General features: G+C 41.0%; 1 protein-coding gene across 1 annotated transcript in view; it reads left to right on the forward strand.

The window, feature by feature from the left end:
• Positions 1-14,060, forward strand: part of TTBK1 (tau tubulin kinase 1) — a 99,499-nt gene that overhangs the window by 47,288 nt on the left and 38,151 nt on the right. Inside the window, exons 7-9 of the mRNA XM_035323062.1 lie at positions 6,099-6,164; positions 8,224-8,316; positions 9,052-9,177. Of these exons, the coding sequence (XP_035178953.1) occupies positions 6,099-6,164; positions 8,224-8,316; positions 9,052-9,177 (285 nt within the window). The remainder of the gene's footprint in view (positions 1-6,098; positions 6,165-8,223; positions 8,317-9,051; positions 9,178-14,060) is intronic.

Below are 14,060 nucleotides of genomic sequence, written 5' to 3' on the forward strand. Positions count from 1 at the left end.
ATAGACAATTATGCAGAGGTTCTCATTGTTACTCTTGTTGAAGTACCAAATTTGGATTTAAGAAGAGAGTTCGTGTTCTAAAACATTACAACTGTGGAAAGCCCGTGCAGTTTAAATGTACCAAAAGCAGATTAGTTGATGGAATTCAAAATATGTTGGTGAGCAGAGACTTCTGTATCTTGTCCATTAGAACTAGCTGATTTTTTGCTTTCTGTGCCCGGAAGCCCTGGTGCAGTGACGGTGACCTCAGATCACCTCTGTCAGGTTGTTGGTGGTTTTATTTTTTGTAGCAGCTCTGTCGTTAGAGCTCTTGTACTACAGGGGTGAGGGGAAAGGGAGCAGTCAAGGCTCAAATCCTATATATGCCTGAAGGGCACTGAGATCCTATTTTCCATTTCCGAGTGCCAGTACTGCCATGCTGTAGGGGGTTTCAAAACACGTGAATGTGTCGTTCCTTCCTTTCTGATTGGTGCTGTTCCACTTGAAGCTCTGTTTATTCTTCCCATTGGACTACAGAAAGAGGAAAAGAAAGCTATTGCTGTGCCCAGTGGTGAGGGAACAGGGGCTTCACTCCCCAGGCAAGTGAATGTTGAGTTGGATTGCAGGTCAAGTCTCCCCTACGTCAGGTAAGTGCATTTGCTGCCAGGTTACAGAGTGCCTGTCACACGCTTTCTCTCTTGGTAATAAATATTAAATTATTCTATGAAAAACGGATCCTTTCCAACATGGATGTTCTCAGACTTGCATCTCAAAGCGTCCTGTTGCTTACAGGTGTGGGTGCACTCTGGAAGGAAGGAGGTGTGATTTTCATATCTGTCTGGGGATGGGGGCGTTGGACTTAGCTCTCCTGCATCCGACTGACTGCCACGGCTGTCTTTTATCTTCTGCCTCCTTTGGAAAGGACCGTCTTCTCCACCTGGCTCCAGGAAAGCCTTAAGAGCTGTAAATCCTAAATGAGATGTGCCTAATTCTTTACAGCTCTCCAAAACAGTTCCATTTCACTCTTATCCCTGCTCTGTGTAATAAATAGTGCATGGAAGCCTTATCTTTCTTACTTAGCACTTCCCATGCTTTCCATAGGGATATTCTGTGCTACTTAATCCAAGCTCTAGTGCAGAAATCACGTGTTTAGCCTGTTATTCAGAAAGACAAAACGATCACTTCTCTGTTTTCAGTGTTTAAATCCATTGGAAATTTTGAGTTATCCTAAAATGAAGAAGAAAAGATAGCCATATCCTTCACATCTTTTGCTTTGGAAAGAATACTCCAGGACTACTAAGTGACTTTCTCAAAACTAAATTTGGTGCAAAATCTGCAGAATTCATAGAACTTGCACATTTTTTTGATATGAGGAAAGGTGACTTTCAAATAAGAAGCTCTGTTGGATTGTTTGCTTTTGATGGGTTGGCAAATGTACGTCTCAGCCAAGGTTTTTCTTCAGTTTCCTGAATTGTGTTTTAAGGTCCATTATAATATTAGCTCTTGCCTCTGATCAGGGTGGTCGTTGCATTTCCATGCTGTGTAATTCACACCTTAAGATAAAGTGTCTGTTCACGTGGCTTGAAAGCAGCACTGATATTTGGTCTGCTCTCTTGCAAACCTCCGTTCTGCATCCCACCACAGGTGGCGGAGGTCTAGCATTCTGGACAGGGCACTGCAGTAAGCATCAGGAAAGGGGAAATTGCCTGAAGTGGGCAGCTTTAAAACCTGTGAAGTTGGCCAGACAGTGACTGTGAGAAGATGACTGGTGAGAAAGCAAGGTGGTCGTTGCAGAAATAACCAGAAATCCTGGGTGGGAACCCATGAATAATCAAACGGTGAAAGGAACGTTTCTCTTAGCTTTTAGAAACTAAAGCACTGATGTTAGAACTTGCCCTGGGTGAAAAGTGCAGGAGATGGAAAAGAGCAAATCCTCTTGCTGGTTACTAGTATCAGTGTGTTTGACTGGGGAGCAGAGGAGCTAATTTTAGGAAGGCAAATCACAGTAGAACCTCTATGCCTCTGCTCTCAAATTTGTGTTTTACGCTTTCTATTAGGAGTGAGTGATACGTGATCAGGGGAAGTTAGTCTCTAGAGGGACCCCTCTCACCATTTACAGAGCACTCACAAACCACACAGGCTCACTCCAAGTTTTGTGTCTAAATTAAGCCACATACATACAGCACGGGGCAGCGGTGCTGGGAAGGATGCTGGGGGATGACAACAGCTCAACAAGACGCCCAGGTTTCTGAAGGGATGCAATATTGAATTGTTTTTTAATTTATTTCTGTTTAATTTTTCTCCTCATTTTGTTGTTTTTTATCATGTTTTCCTTTGGGTTTCTCTCTGTTTTACAGTTCTTTTGGGCTCTTCTTTTGAGGCTGTGTTTGATGCGTTGGCTTCCCATCCGCTGCTCGTAACCATCTCTGCTATGAGTTGTGAGTGAGCCATCATCATGCTTCTGGGTTTTCATTTTGTTTTGCACTTTTGTTATATATGGAAGTCCAAATTACACCTGATTTTCTTTTCCCTCATGATATGTTTGTTTTCCAGCAGGATCCTGACAGCTACCTAAATGTGCTGCAGAGGCCTAGAGTATTTGGGATTCTGCCTGAGGGGCTGGCAGACATTTGGGCAGCGCCAGAGACTGTGGTTTTGTCACTTTTTGTGGTTTCAGAGGCAAGGGGAGGGGAGTTCTCTCATCTGACGTTTTTGACTCTGGATTTCTCTATTTATTCATTTCTAACTCCCTACTGGGACAAAATGTGCTGCTGCTGTTAATGATTCTACAGAGTGTTGCTGTTTAATGACTCAAAATACATGTAAGAGATGCAGAATTTGTCTCTACAGAAGATTTGTAGATGGATCTCGTTGTAAGCCTAACTGCTGGAAGCAGGAAATTCCTAGTAGTCACAAAGATATGTGCTTTTTGGTTAATTAAAGCTTCTTTTCACTTTTCCTTCTTACTTCAACTTTTCCAACAAGTTATTTCAGTCCAAGATGTATCTCCAAGTGCTTGCTCTGATCTGTGACATTTTCTCCCTCCCCTTAGCACCTTCTCTTCGGTCTGTGCTAACTTTCCTTTCATTTTCTTACTGCTGGAAAATTCCTTTCCTGTTTCCATGACAGCTGGGTTAATGATCCCAGATGACAACAGGCCTGCCAGGGGCAAAGGTGGTGGATCTCATGAGATGTTTGCACAGGCTTCTAGAAGGCGGGGAAGGAACTGGTGGTCGTGGTCTATGAGAGTAGCACAGGCATAAGAAATGGCAGGAGAAAAGTACAGGCACTCAAATAGAAGCTTTTAGAAATGGAGATGAAGAACAGGACCTTCAAAGTAGCAATCTAGAGACCAGTGAGGCAAGAGGAAAAGTTTTGATATCGAGGTAGGAAGATGGTGTAAGGAGCAGAGATTCGGAATCATGATGAAACAGGAATGCTCCTCAAGTAAGGGGAGCATGTACAGGAAAGACAGACTTCATCTGAATCATAAGGAAGACACTGTTGGCCCTTAAAATACAGATGATCATCTGTGTTTGAACTGGAGAATGAGAAGCTGATGGGTGCAAGAGAGCACACAATTGCAGACGATGCATCCACTCTGTACATAATTTTGTTACCAAATTTTGTGTTTGTGATGTAGTTTGCATTGCCAATATATTGAAAGGAATATAATTTTTGCTCTACAGTACTAGTCTAACACATTCTCCCAAGCTAAAACTCATTTTAAACCTTGCTTCTGACACAATGCAATATATTTCATATCTGCCATCTCCCTGACAGCTCTGTGTAATAAATTACTTTTGCCTGTGTGCTAGACACAATCTGAATTCAGGAAGAGACAAGCTTTATCCTGAGCAACGTTTTTCATAGTAACACTGATGTGGAAAAAAAAAATGTGTATGGTTTAAAAATTGTACTTCAGCTTGCTAGCTTTTTACCTTACAATTTTTGGGGTTCAAAACAATTGTACTATGCATGATTCCATAATCTGAAGTTCCGAACTGTTAGAATTTCAGTTCTGTGTCAGGCGTGGACAGGTCTGGACGGCTGTGATGCTTTATCCAGGCTATCCTCCACTGCTGAACGATGCAGGGGTGGGATGAATTTTTTTTCATGGGAAGAAATGAAGTATGTAAAGAAATCATCTGATAAATTAATATTGATGAATTCAGAAGTCAATAACAGTTGAGCATACAGCACGAGCTACAGTAAGTGCTGAGGCAGGAACTGTTTGGATGAAAAATAAGATCTCTCCTGCTCTCTACAGTAATGGAAACATTTGATTGCATTGATTAGTGACAGTCAGAAGACATGAGTAATTGCCTTGTGACTGGCAGGGCAGCCAAATACAGCCAAAAGGAGGGAAAACCTTTAGAAGGAAAAAAGCTGTTAACACAGTTAGTGTCTGCCTGTGTTGTTCCAAGTTCTAAATATCCTGTCAAATTAATTGCATAGTCCTGCTCAGTTGCAGTGGTCTCCCTTCACTGAGGCAGTAGATCAGAGAGGATTGGAGAGACAGCCCGTTGGATTCAGCTGCGGGGATGTCTTGATGAACTGGTTCATATTGGCTTTTGTACAGATGCACAGTTAAATGGTGGGTGGGCATTTGTTTTGTTAATGAAAGAGGAGGGGAATACATCCGCAAACTGCCCAGGAGTTGGTTTCAGAATAGATCTAATTAAAGACTGTAGAGATACTGTGCCACAAATAGTAAGTATTGATCTGAGAAGTATTTTCAGAGACATTGCCAACCAAACCAAAACCAAAACATAATACTTGGTTCTGTATATACAAATTTATATTTGATATCTGAGGACACCGAAGCAGGGAAAAAACATAACAGTTAAAGTCCCCTGGACTGCAAAGACTGAACAGTATTTGTTCTGAAATCACTACAGATTATACACTAGAATTGTTCATAATATGCTGCTGGTTTCTCTCTCATGACAAGTTTCCACACTCACGATGGCAAAGAGGAATGTCCTCTTGCTTTTTAACATGTAGAGGACATTTACAGTGATGGGTGATGCCAGCAGATGTGTTCCAGTGGCCAGTATTCTGCTTTTCAGAAATGTACATCAGCAAATTCGGTGGAATGCTGAAAAATATTTTGCAGTAATTTGTCAGTAGGCATCTGAAATTTATGCTCTGTGAGGAAAGAGGTGTGTGGTCATGGAAATAATATCTTGACTATTACCTGCTGCTAAATAAGTAGCTAATAGCTCAAGCTGGTGGACTGCGATGTCATATGCTGCATTAAGTACGTGGCATATGCATGTGTGTTCTCCGTGTGGAGTCTGACTTTTTGTTTGGAGTCACTGTAACTGAGGAGCTACACTATAAACCAGTCAGATGTGTGTTAGCAGCATAGTTGAACTTGTTTAAAATGCATTTCAAGTTGTAGTCTTTGTAAAAATACTGAAACTCAGAGCAACTCCCCTGTACCCAGAAGGAAGTGACTGAATTGTATGCACTTAAGCTGACAGAAGCATGCCCTAGAATAAAAATACCAAATTTTAGGCTTAGCTCTGAAAACATAGGCAGAGCTGAAACTAAAGATATATGGTTTAGAACATAGTGGGAAGGAAAAAAAAAAAAAAAAAAGCAATAACCCCGAAAGTCAGAGGATCTTAATTTTTATAAGACTTCTAGAGGATGTTGACAAGCAGTGTCAGCAAAGACATACGTTTGTCAGCCCTGTGTTAGAGCAAGGGATCCCTGTTTTTGACACGAGCAGGCTGCCCTCAGGCTTTGCTGATGTTCTTCCTGACTCCGTTTTGCACTAGCGCTTCTTTACTAGCTTTTTCTTTGACCTGGTATTTAAAAAGGAAAATATGATCCTGGAAAATGTTCTTATTTCTATGTCCAGACTATTACTGTTCTAACCTATCTCTGTAATCACTTTGCTTCCTGTGTAAAATAAGTTTTTTATGCAAATACAGAATTGGAAAACGCTGTCTATTTAGGTGGCTGCTAGAGCAGAGGAAGGCATAAAGAGTTTTTTTATGCCTTGGGTCCATAAGAAGTAACAGTATAGATGAGAAGCTCTCAGCAGTTAGCACATGGGGTTAAATAACCTGCTCTGTCTCTGAGATCTGTCTGTTGTCTCCCTCCAGCCTCGCAACGTTGCTGGTTTTCGAGGAACAGTCCGTTATGCTTCAGTGAACGCACACAAAAACCGAGTGAGTATTTCTGGGTTATAAAGAGTTAACAACAGGGTTATTTCTCTCCGGATAACTGTTCTCAGGTGGAGAGGTCTGAGAGGTGCAAGTTCTGGTTTACAACCTACAGAAATTAATAAATCATAGTAATTTCATTAGCAGGTCAAGGCTGTTGACTGTAAAATGATAATTATGATTCAGTTACTGGATCCTCTCTAGGTGGTAAATGTGATAATTGTAATTATTGCATTGGCAGACATGTTTAAGGGGAAAAGAATCCCACTAAAACGGAAATCCGTGCTAAGTGCCAGGCTGCTAAATAAATTCGAGCATAACTTGGCTGTGAGTTGCAAAGTGCTGGGTCACCAAATCTGTTCAGCACCTGGAATTTTTGTTCTTAACAGCATGGTCTCAGGTTAAAAGCTACCTAGTTAAAGTCAAGTTTACTTTTCCCTAAAAAGAGCCATTATTTCCAGTGTCTGGCCTGTTTCATTCTGAACACTTCTAGCAGTCTCATCCTCCATTTTTCTCAAAACACTTTTGTCCTGTGTCAGTAATTCTTCCCACAGAGGCCGTGAAACATAAGCCCTCTGGTTCTGCTACTACGTGCTTGCCAGATGAGAATTATCAGCCCTCCTGCCTTGTCTCCAGGTTTCTAGCATCCTAAGTGCTGTTGCTTTTGAGAGAGGGTATTTATAATCATGAATTGGCATTGTGTATGTTCAGCATTGGTATCGTGTTTCTAATCATTGCACTGTTCTATACATAGCAAAAGCATTCTTGGAGCTTTTGCTTACAGTCTCATCTGATAGACTGGGACAGTAGCTCAGCTATTTGTAAACCTGTAATCAATTGAGCAGTTTACTTCGGGCTCCTGGGGGACATGGTACTTCAGATTCCTTGGATGTGCTAGGGAATTCCTTTCCTACTTGCAAAGTACATTTGTAATTAGTGGGACCCGGTGCTCTCTATTTAAAGAGCCTCTTTGTAGCTACCTGTCAATTTCCTACATTTGAAAATAATATATTTAATGGGAGGAATCTGCTAGAAGCTGAACTTTCAGGAAAGCTGTAGCAAAAACAGTTCAGTTCTTGCTGAGAAGAGGTCTGAGATTTGGTAAGCCTCAGACTAGTATATACTCTGCTGTCCCTTAGCAATTGTCTGAATCCGGTGTTATTTAGGATGAGTCTGTAGCATGACTTGTGACCTATCAGGAAATTTCAAGGCTTTTTAGGGGAAGAAGTTGCTGGCTGCAAGATGTCATTTATTGCAGAAGGTGGAAAGTGTGATAAAAGGAGGGAAGTTGAATGCCATCATGAATTCTTTCTGTTTCCTGGGGGATTCTGAGAAACCTAAAGTGTGATTTTTGGAAGAGCTGCATAGTGCCAGCTGTAGCTGGCATCAGCTGAAGGTATATTTAGGCACAAAAATTGCTGCATAACACATGCTATTCTGAGAAATCTTGCTCTCAGATATTGTATGCTGAGCACCAAAAAATGAAGCCCTGTGTTTTTGACAATTTCAACCTTAATCCCCATGTTTCAATTTTGTATTTGCTAAACCAGGAAGAGAATGGTATGTGGAGAAGCTATAAATCTGTAAATTGTTGTGGTGCATGATGATGAGAGTTTTAGCAAAGCCCTTGCGTAAATGCTGTCTTGTGAAAAGAGTTGGAATGATACTTTGCTTAAAAACAGTAATAAGAAATACTTTCTACATACAGGTGCTTTTTTTTCTTAATCTAGATTGTTCCATATCCCATTAATAAATGTGCTGTACACTGAGTGAGGGAGAGTCATATTGAAAAATTGTGTTCTGTTTTAAATATTAAAAAACTCTTTCCTATTGTATTCACGAGGAAAACAAATGAAACTATTCGAGTGACAGTATTAACATTGCCCAGTTTAATAAGTGCTTGATATTGCATCTTAAATTTTTAATCTGGCTTATTTGATCACTTAATGGGAAGTATGACTTCTCTCCCTGCTTTTTAAAATGAGGTAGCTCATCTGGAGAGCACACCTGGACCACTGAGCAGCATGGAACTTTGCTCCTCAGTCTTCGTCTCTCTTTTCTCCAGGAGATGGGTAGACATGATGATCTGTGGTCCCTCTTTTACATGTTGGTGGAGTTTGCAGTTGGTCAGCTTCCATGGCGAAAGATCAAAGATAAGGTAGGAAACCTAGTGTCTGTGCTTAAGACAGGATGCTATGTTTTGTTGTTATGACTCTTATTATTCCTCTTCTTACAGCTCAGTGCTGCTTTTTGCTGAAGTAAAGCTGGAGCCTGTTTTTCATCAGATCTTGCTGCAAGGTGCTAACCTGCTTTTGTGTGCTGTGACGCACAGAGTGGAGCTTGTCTAATTTGGCGTAGATAGATGTTTTCTTATGCACATAGTTAATCATATCGGATCAAGCAACTTTGACTTTGTTCTTGCAGAGAAAACACAAAAGTGGAAAAACTGCATCAGAACTGTCCTTTTGACAAATAAGCAGAGCCTTGAGAAAGGAGGGAGGATAACGCTTTGCTATGAAAAACAAGCCAAGTGGGAATTGCAACAAGAAATATGAACAGAATAAAGCTAACTGTTCATGTTACATTGGAAGTACTTTGTGCTTGAGAATTAAATCCTGGAAAGAAATATATTACCTGTGCCAAAGGCTCTGCTGAAGGGACAGCTTCTGAAGAGTGTTTCTGACTCATGATTCTCCTTTGGCCTTTGCCTGCAGTGGTCTACCTCACTGTGCTAGGGACACCAAAACGGCAGAAGTCTCTAGACACAGTGCTGTGTCTAAGCAGCAGCTGTGTTCCCGGACTGTATGGTGTTCCAGGAATAATAAGACTGAGGAAGTATGAATGTGAAGCAATAAAAGAGATCCTTGACTCTGAGGTATTTTCTGTTTTTCAGGAACAAGTTGGCATGATAAAAGAAAAGTATGAACACCGAATGCTGCTAAAACACATGCCTTCAGAGTTCCACCTGTTTCTGGATCATATTGCAAGCCTGGACTACTTCACTAAGCCAGACTATCAGGTAGGAGCCTTTCTTTCTTACCAGCCTGATGCACGGCAGTCTGGATTGGCATTTGTTTTTTCTAATTTTTCCATGCACATGTTCATATCAGGCTGATGAATACCTTTTCTAGGACCAGGAGAAAAAGGTTGGACTGTAAAGTTCTTCATTGGCTCACTCTCTTGCTAACCCTGCCCAAAATAATCGCTTACTCTGAAACAGAAAGCTCTTCCCAAGCAACAGAGTATTTCTGTTTTTTGTTAAACCATAAATGTTGCGAGATAATCCAAATGTAGCAGAGTTTTAGCACAGCTTGCCAAAGTCTGCAGAGAGCCTGTGCCAACTGCTCAGCAGTGCACACCAATCCTTTTGGTTTCTTGCAGGTTTATGTGGGCCTTAGCTACTAAAACCTTTCTTTAACATTCGTCTTACCATTTTTTCTTCCATGCATTACTTGCAGGTATATGATCAATTAAGGTAGTTCAGCTAACACAATATAACTGAAGTAACTTGATTGTTTCCCTTTATCTCAGTGCTTTTCTCTCCACATTAAAGCCAAAGCGATGAAAACAACATTTTACGAGCAGATCTGTACAGTCTTTTGAGTGACTGCTCCTGTTGACAATGCATCAAATGAGTGGGAAGATGTGGCTTTGTATGTTAGCCACGTACATGTTCAGCATAGCAACCACAGCTCATTAAAAAAAAAATAATCAGGAAAAAGAAACACTTTCTGGATTGTACAGTGGAAGTATAAGATTTGCAACTAAGATGGAGGGTTGGAGAGGGATGAATTGCAGGCGAATTGAAGGGAGAGACTGGAATTTATTTAGTCCAGAGAAGGAAAGACAAGAGGGGATCTAATAGCTGCTTTCCACTGTCTCAAGGAGGGTTGAAGGGAGGATAAAGGCAGACTTCTTGGAGGCATACAGCAAAATGCAGGAAGCACAAGCTGCATTAAGAGAAATTGGGACTAGAGTGAGGGGCAAAATTCAGAATAAGGTTTGTTATGGTACCTAGAGAAGCTGTGGAATCTCCATCCTTGAAGATTTCCAAAACTTAAGTGGACAAGGCCCTGAGGAACTGAATCTGACTTTGTAATTAGCCCTGATTTGAGCAGATGGTTGGATTAGAAAGCTCCTTTTGAACCTGTTTCCTCCTATCATTCCATGTCAGTATAAAATAATTGTGTCCTAACTGTACTGAAAAGCCATCTTTGAGATAGAAATGCAAGGAGGTGTTTCCAGACCATTTTAGTGCAGTACAAATCCTGAACAGCTTTTTCACAGCTGGGAATTTGTCTGAAGCTGTGAATTGTCTCCTTGCCCTCAGTTTCTTGCAGGTGCAGCTCTGGGAAGAAGCGTACAAAAGGGAACTCCACAAAAATCTGGCACCTGCAGCTCAATGCTGAACTCTGATTCTTCTAGCTTGACTGGAGGTATATTCCAGCCAGCGAATTCTCCAGAGGTGTATTTTATATTCACTTATCTGGATTTATTACTGAGAAAGATTAAAAAATACATCAGATGGCATCTGAATTTGACACCAGTACCAGACCCTCAAAGAAGTTAAGGAAATGGGGAAAATATGTCTATTCAGATACAAAGTCATGGTTGGCTTAAAATTTGGAATGGTAAGATTAGAAATAAGGAAACAGAATAAAATATATATATGAATGCAATTTAAAGTTACAGCTTACCGTTTCTCTTCTTAGCTCTTTATTTCAATTTAAGACATACATACTAATCACCAGGCGAGAATTAAGATTCTGAATGCTGACCTATTGCCGGACAGGTTTAGTGTTCAATGTTGCTGTTGAGCTCTGGTCAGTCTCCACGTTTTTCCCTTTGAGAGAAATTATTATGAAAGGGCAGCTGTACTGTTTTGGAAAATATGTTTTTCTGGCCTCATAGCATGTCTCCAACAGTGTTGGCTGTGAGAAGATTATAAAAGAATGAACATTCCATGATATTTCCCAAGAAAACTCTCAGAGCTTAAGGATCCAAGATCCTTGAGGCTCAAGAGTCTCCTCATCCAAAAATGTCTCCGTATTTTACATCTTGGATATCATTCCAAACACTGGATCCCTTCCCTCCTCTCTCCCCCTTCCCAGCTACACACTATCTTGCAAACCTCCTCGATGTTGCTCTGCGGTTACTCTTTTGCCCATGCTGAAGGATCCTAGTCTACTTAGTTGTTTTTTGCACAGAAGGAAGCCTTTCCACACCTTTGATCTTCCTCTGAACCTTTCCAATTGTACATTTTAGAGATGGGGAATTGCAGCATTGCATGTTCAAGATGTGTATAGCCCACAAGTGATAAACTGCAGTTGTGATGTTCTATTCCATTCCTAAGCCTTCTAATATTCCATCTGTTTGATCCAGTGTCAATGCAGTTTTGATGGCTCCCATCGCTGTGTACCAAGTAAAGCATTTGCTTCTTTTGCAGCAGCATGAGGTTTTGGTAAAATCCTTCCTCTCACCTCCATCATTTTGAAGTGGGGAATGATGCATAAATGCAGCATGTGAGCCGCTGATTACCAAATCACTCTTACTGCTTCCTCCTCCCTCACTATCTGAAAGTTGATGTATTTTCTGTCTGCCTTCTACTGATGGATGTCTCTGGCTTTGCAGGATGCTGGATATCATAGGATGCTTCTGGCTTTATAAAGAGGCCAAACAAAGACATAAGAAGAGACATAATGGGTCAGCCTCTTCTTTCTTGCTCTTCTGTTAATGGGGACAGACAGATGGGGACTGTCTGCTGCTGCTGTGCTCCATCCTCTGAGTGGTCTGTTCCTTGATGTCTGCAATCTTTATCTTCAGCTTTGCCATTATCAGAATTGTCCATTTAGGCAAATATGCCCGTGTGAATAGTAGGGTGGTGAAAGACACCTATAGCCCTCGCCATCATTATCCAGCACGCATGAAGGAAAAAGCAACTGCATCTGCTATCTATAGTTTTATCAAGTGTCACAGGAAAGATGTTGTAGGGGTGGAAAGCAATGCAGATCCTTTATATTAGTAACTCTTTGCCTTTTTTTTCTCTGCCATTCTTTATACATATTGCTGTTTTTAAAAAAAAGAGAGAGGGTAGGAGAAACTTTACTGCTCACAGCTGTATTTCTCTCTCTCTCTCCATCCACTCCGCTAACCCAGCTTGTGCTTTTTTTTTTCCTCTTTGTGTGAATTCTGTCCTCTTTCTTGTAGTTTTGCAATTCTCCTTCCCACACTTTTACCCCTATGTCATTTTTGTGCATGCACGCTTGTTAGCCACCATGGTTGTCTCCCTTTTGCCTTGACTAGGTAACCAAACTGCTTCCTTTTCTCTTACCAGCTGAGTGCTATTCTGCTCACCTCTAAATCCTCTTCTTACAGACCCTCCAGTACTACAATTCCTACCACTTCCTCTTTTAGCACCTACCCAGGGAACCTTTCTCATTCTGAAAGGAAACCACGTCATCTCTGAGCTTTTCCTGGGGCAGCTCAGCCCTGCTACAGCTGGGCCTGGCTGAAGATGGAAGCTCAGGAAGGAGTGTTCTTCATCTGAAGAGTCCAAAGAATAGCAGAGGGCCCTGGCCCACTGTCCATGTTTTTTCAGAGTAAGATCAGCTACAGGCACCATGATAGTAAGCTGCTTTCATGGGCAGCTCACTATCACAGGCATGTCTGCATGTGGTGCAGACCCATTGGGTGTACTGGAGATTAGTACAGTCTGGTAGCTTCAGCATTTGAGCCTGATTTTTAGGTTCTAATCAGGTATACATAATTCTTCTAACTTGAAAGTGAGGAACTGCCAAATGAATGGATGTCAAGTTTAAATGAGAAAAAAAAATCACAAAATCAGTGAATTCTTTGCCATAAGATATGTATAGCTCAAAAACTTGTGTGTTAAATAAGTAATTACGCAAATCTATGAGAATACATCCATCTGAATTTACTAAGTCCAGAAATGCATTTACTAAGAGCAAGACTGTGACCCTTCATTTACTCACAATTGGTTTTTAGCAAGAATTCCCTGCCAACAGCAGCAGCACAAATCCTGTTTCCATCAAAGGTAAAAGGAGGGAGGCATCATGATATGAGGCTAACAGAATCTCAATCCTACCATATCCAACTGTCACAACATTAAAATCCCTTTCTGAGCAAAGGAGCTGCTCCCACTGCCATGTCATGTCCAGTCTGTCTCAGCTCTCTGGAGGAGTGTTACCAGTCCCTTGGTCTGGCTGACAGTCAGTTCTCTTACTTAGACATAGTGCCACTGCAGGCGGAGAGCTGCAGAGATCGTTTGGTTCTAGGCCACAAACAGGAGGAAAAGGTTGGCTCAACTGAAAGCTGCAAATAGGAGTTTAATTGCAGTTTGCTGAATGTAGTAGGGAATGGCAGGCTCTCCTGGTCTTCATGCAGAATGTTTTCTGATCATGCTGATAAACACAACTGAAATTTAAAGGCAAAGCAATAGGGGTTTTATTCATGGTAACTTTAATTCATGTCCTAGTGTTAACTCTGTGCCATAAGTAATGTGTCTTTGTCACCATATTCTCTCTTCACATTGACTTTAAGGCTGAGTCTGCTCAATTTTGAATTATTTAGATGAATGATATTATTGGAATAACAAGACTTCACATATGGCTGTGTTGGCCTAGAGCATCCAGATTGTTTTACTTTGACAGGAGAACGTCATGTTTCCTTGGGTAATGAACTGCTGTGTGGAACACTCTTGCTAGTAGCTTCGTTCTTCTCCTAAAAAATATCTGTGTTTTTTTGTTTTTTTGTTTTTTTTTTTACAGATAACCTTACCTTTTACAGGCAAGATTGAGATTATAAGATGCACTTCATACTCATGCTCATACTCCAGTTTCTTTGTGAAAGCTTCTCTCAGCCACTTAGAATAAATTGTTTTTG

This window comes from Oxyura jamaicensis, chromosome 3, assembly GCF_011077185.1.
Source record: "Oxyura jamaicensis isolate SHBP4307 breed ruddy duck chromosome 3, BPBGC_Ojam_1.0, whole genome shotgun sequence".
NCBI classification, from domain to species: domain Eukaryota; kingdom Metazoa; phylum Chordata; class Aves; order Anseriformes; family Anatidae; genus Oxyura; species Oxyura jamaicensis.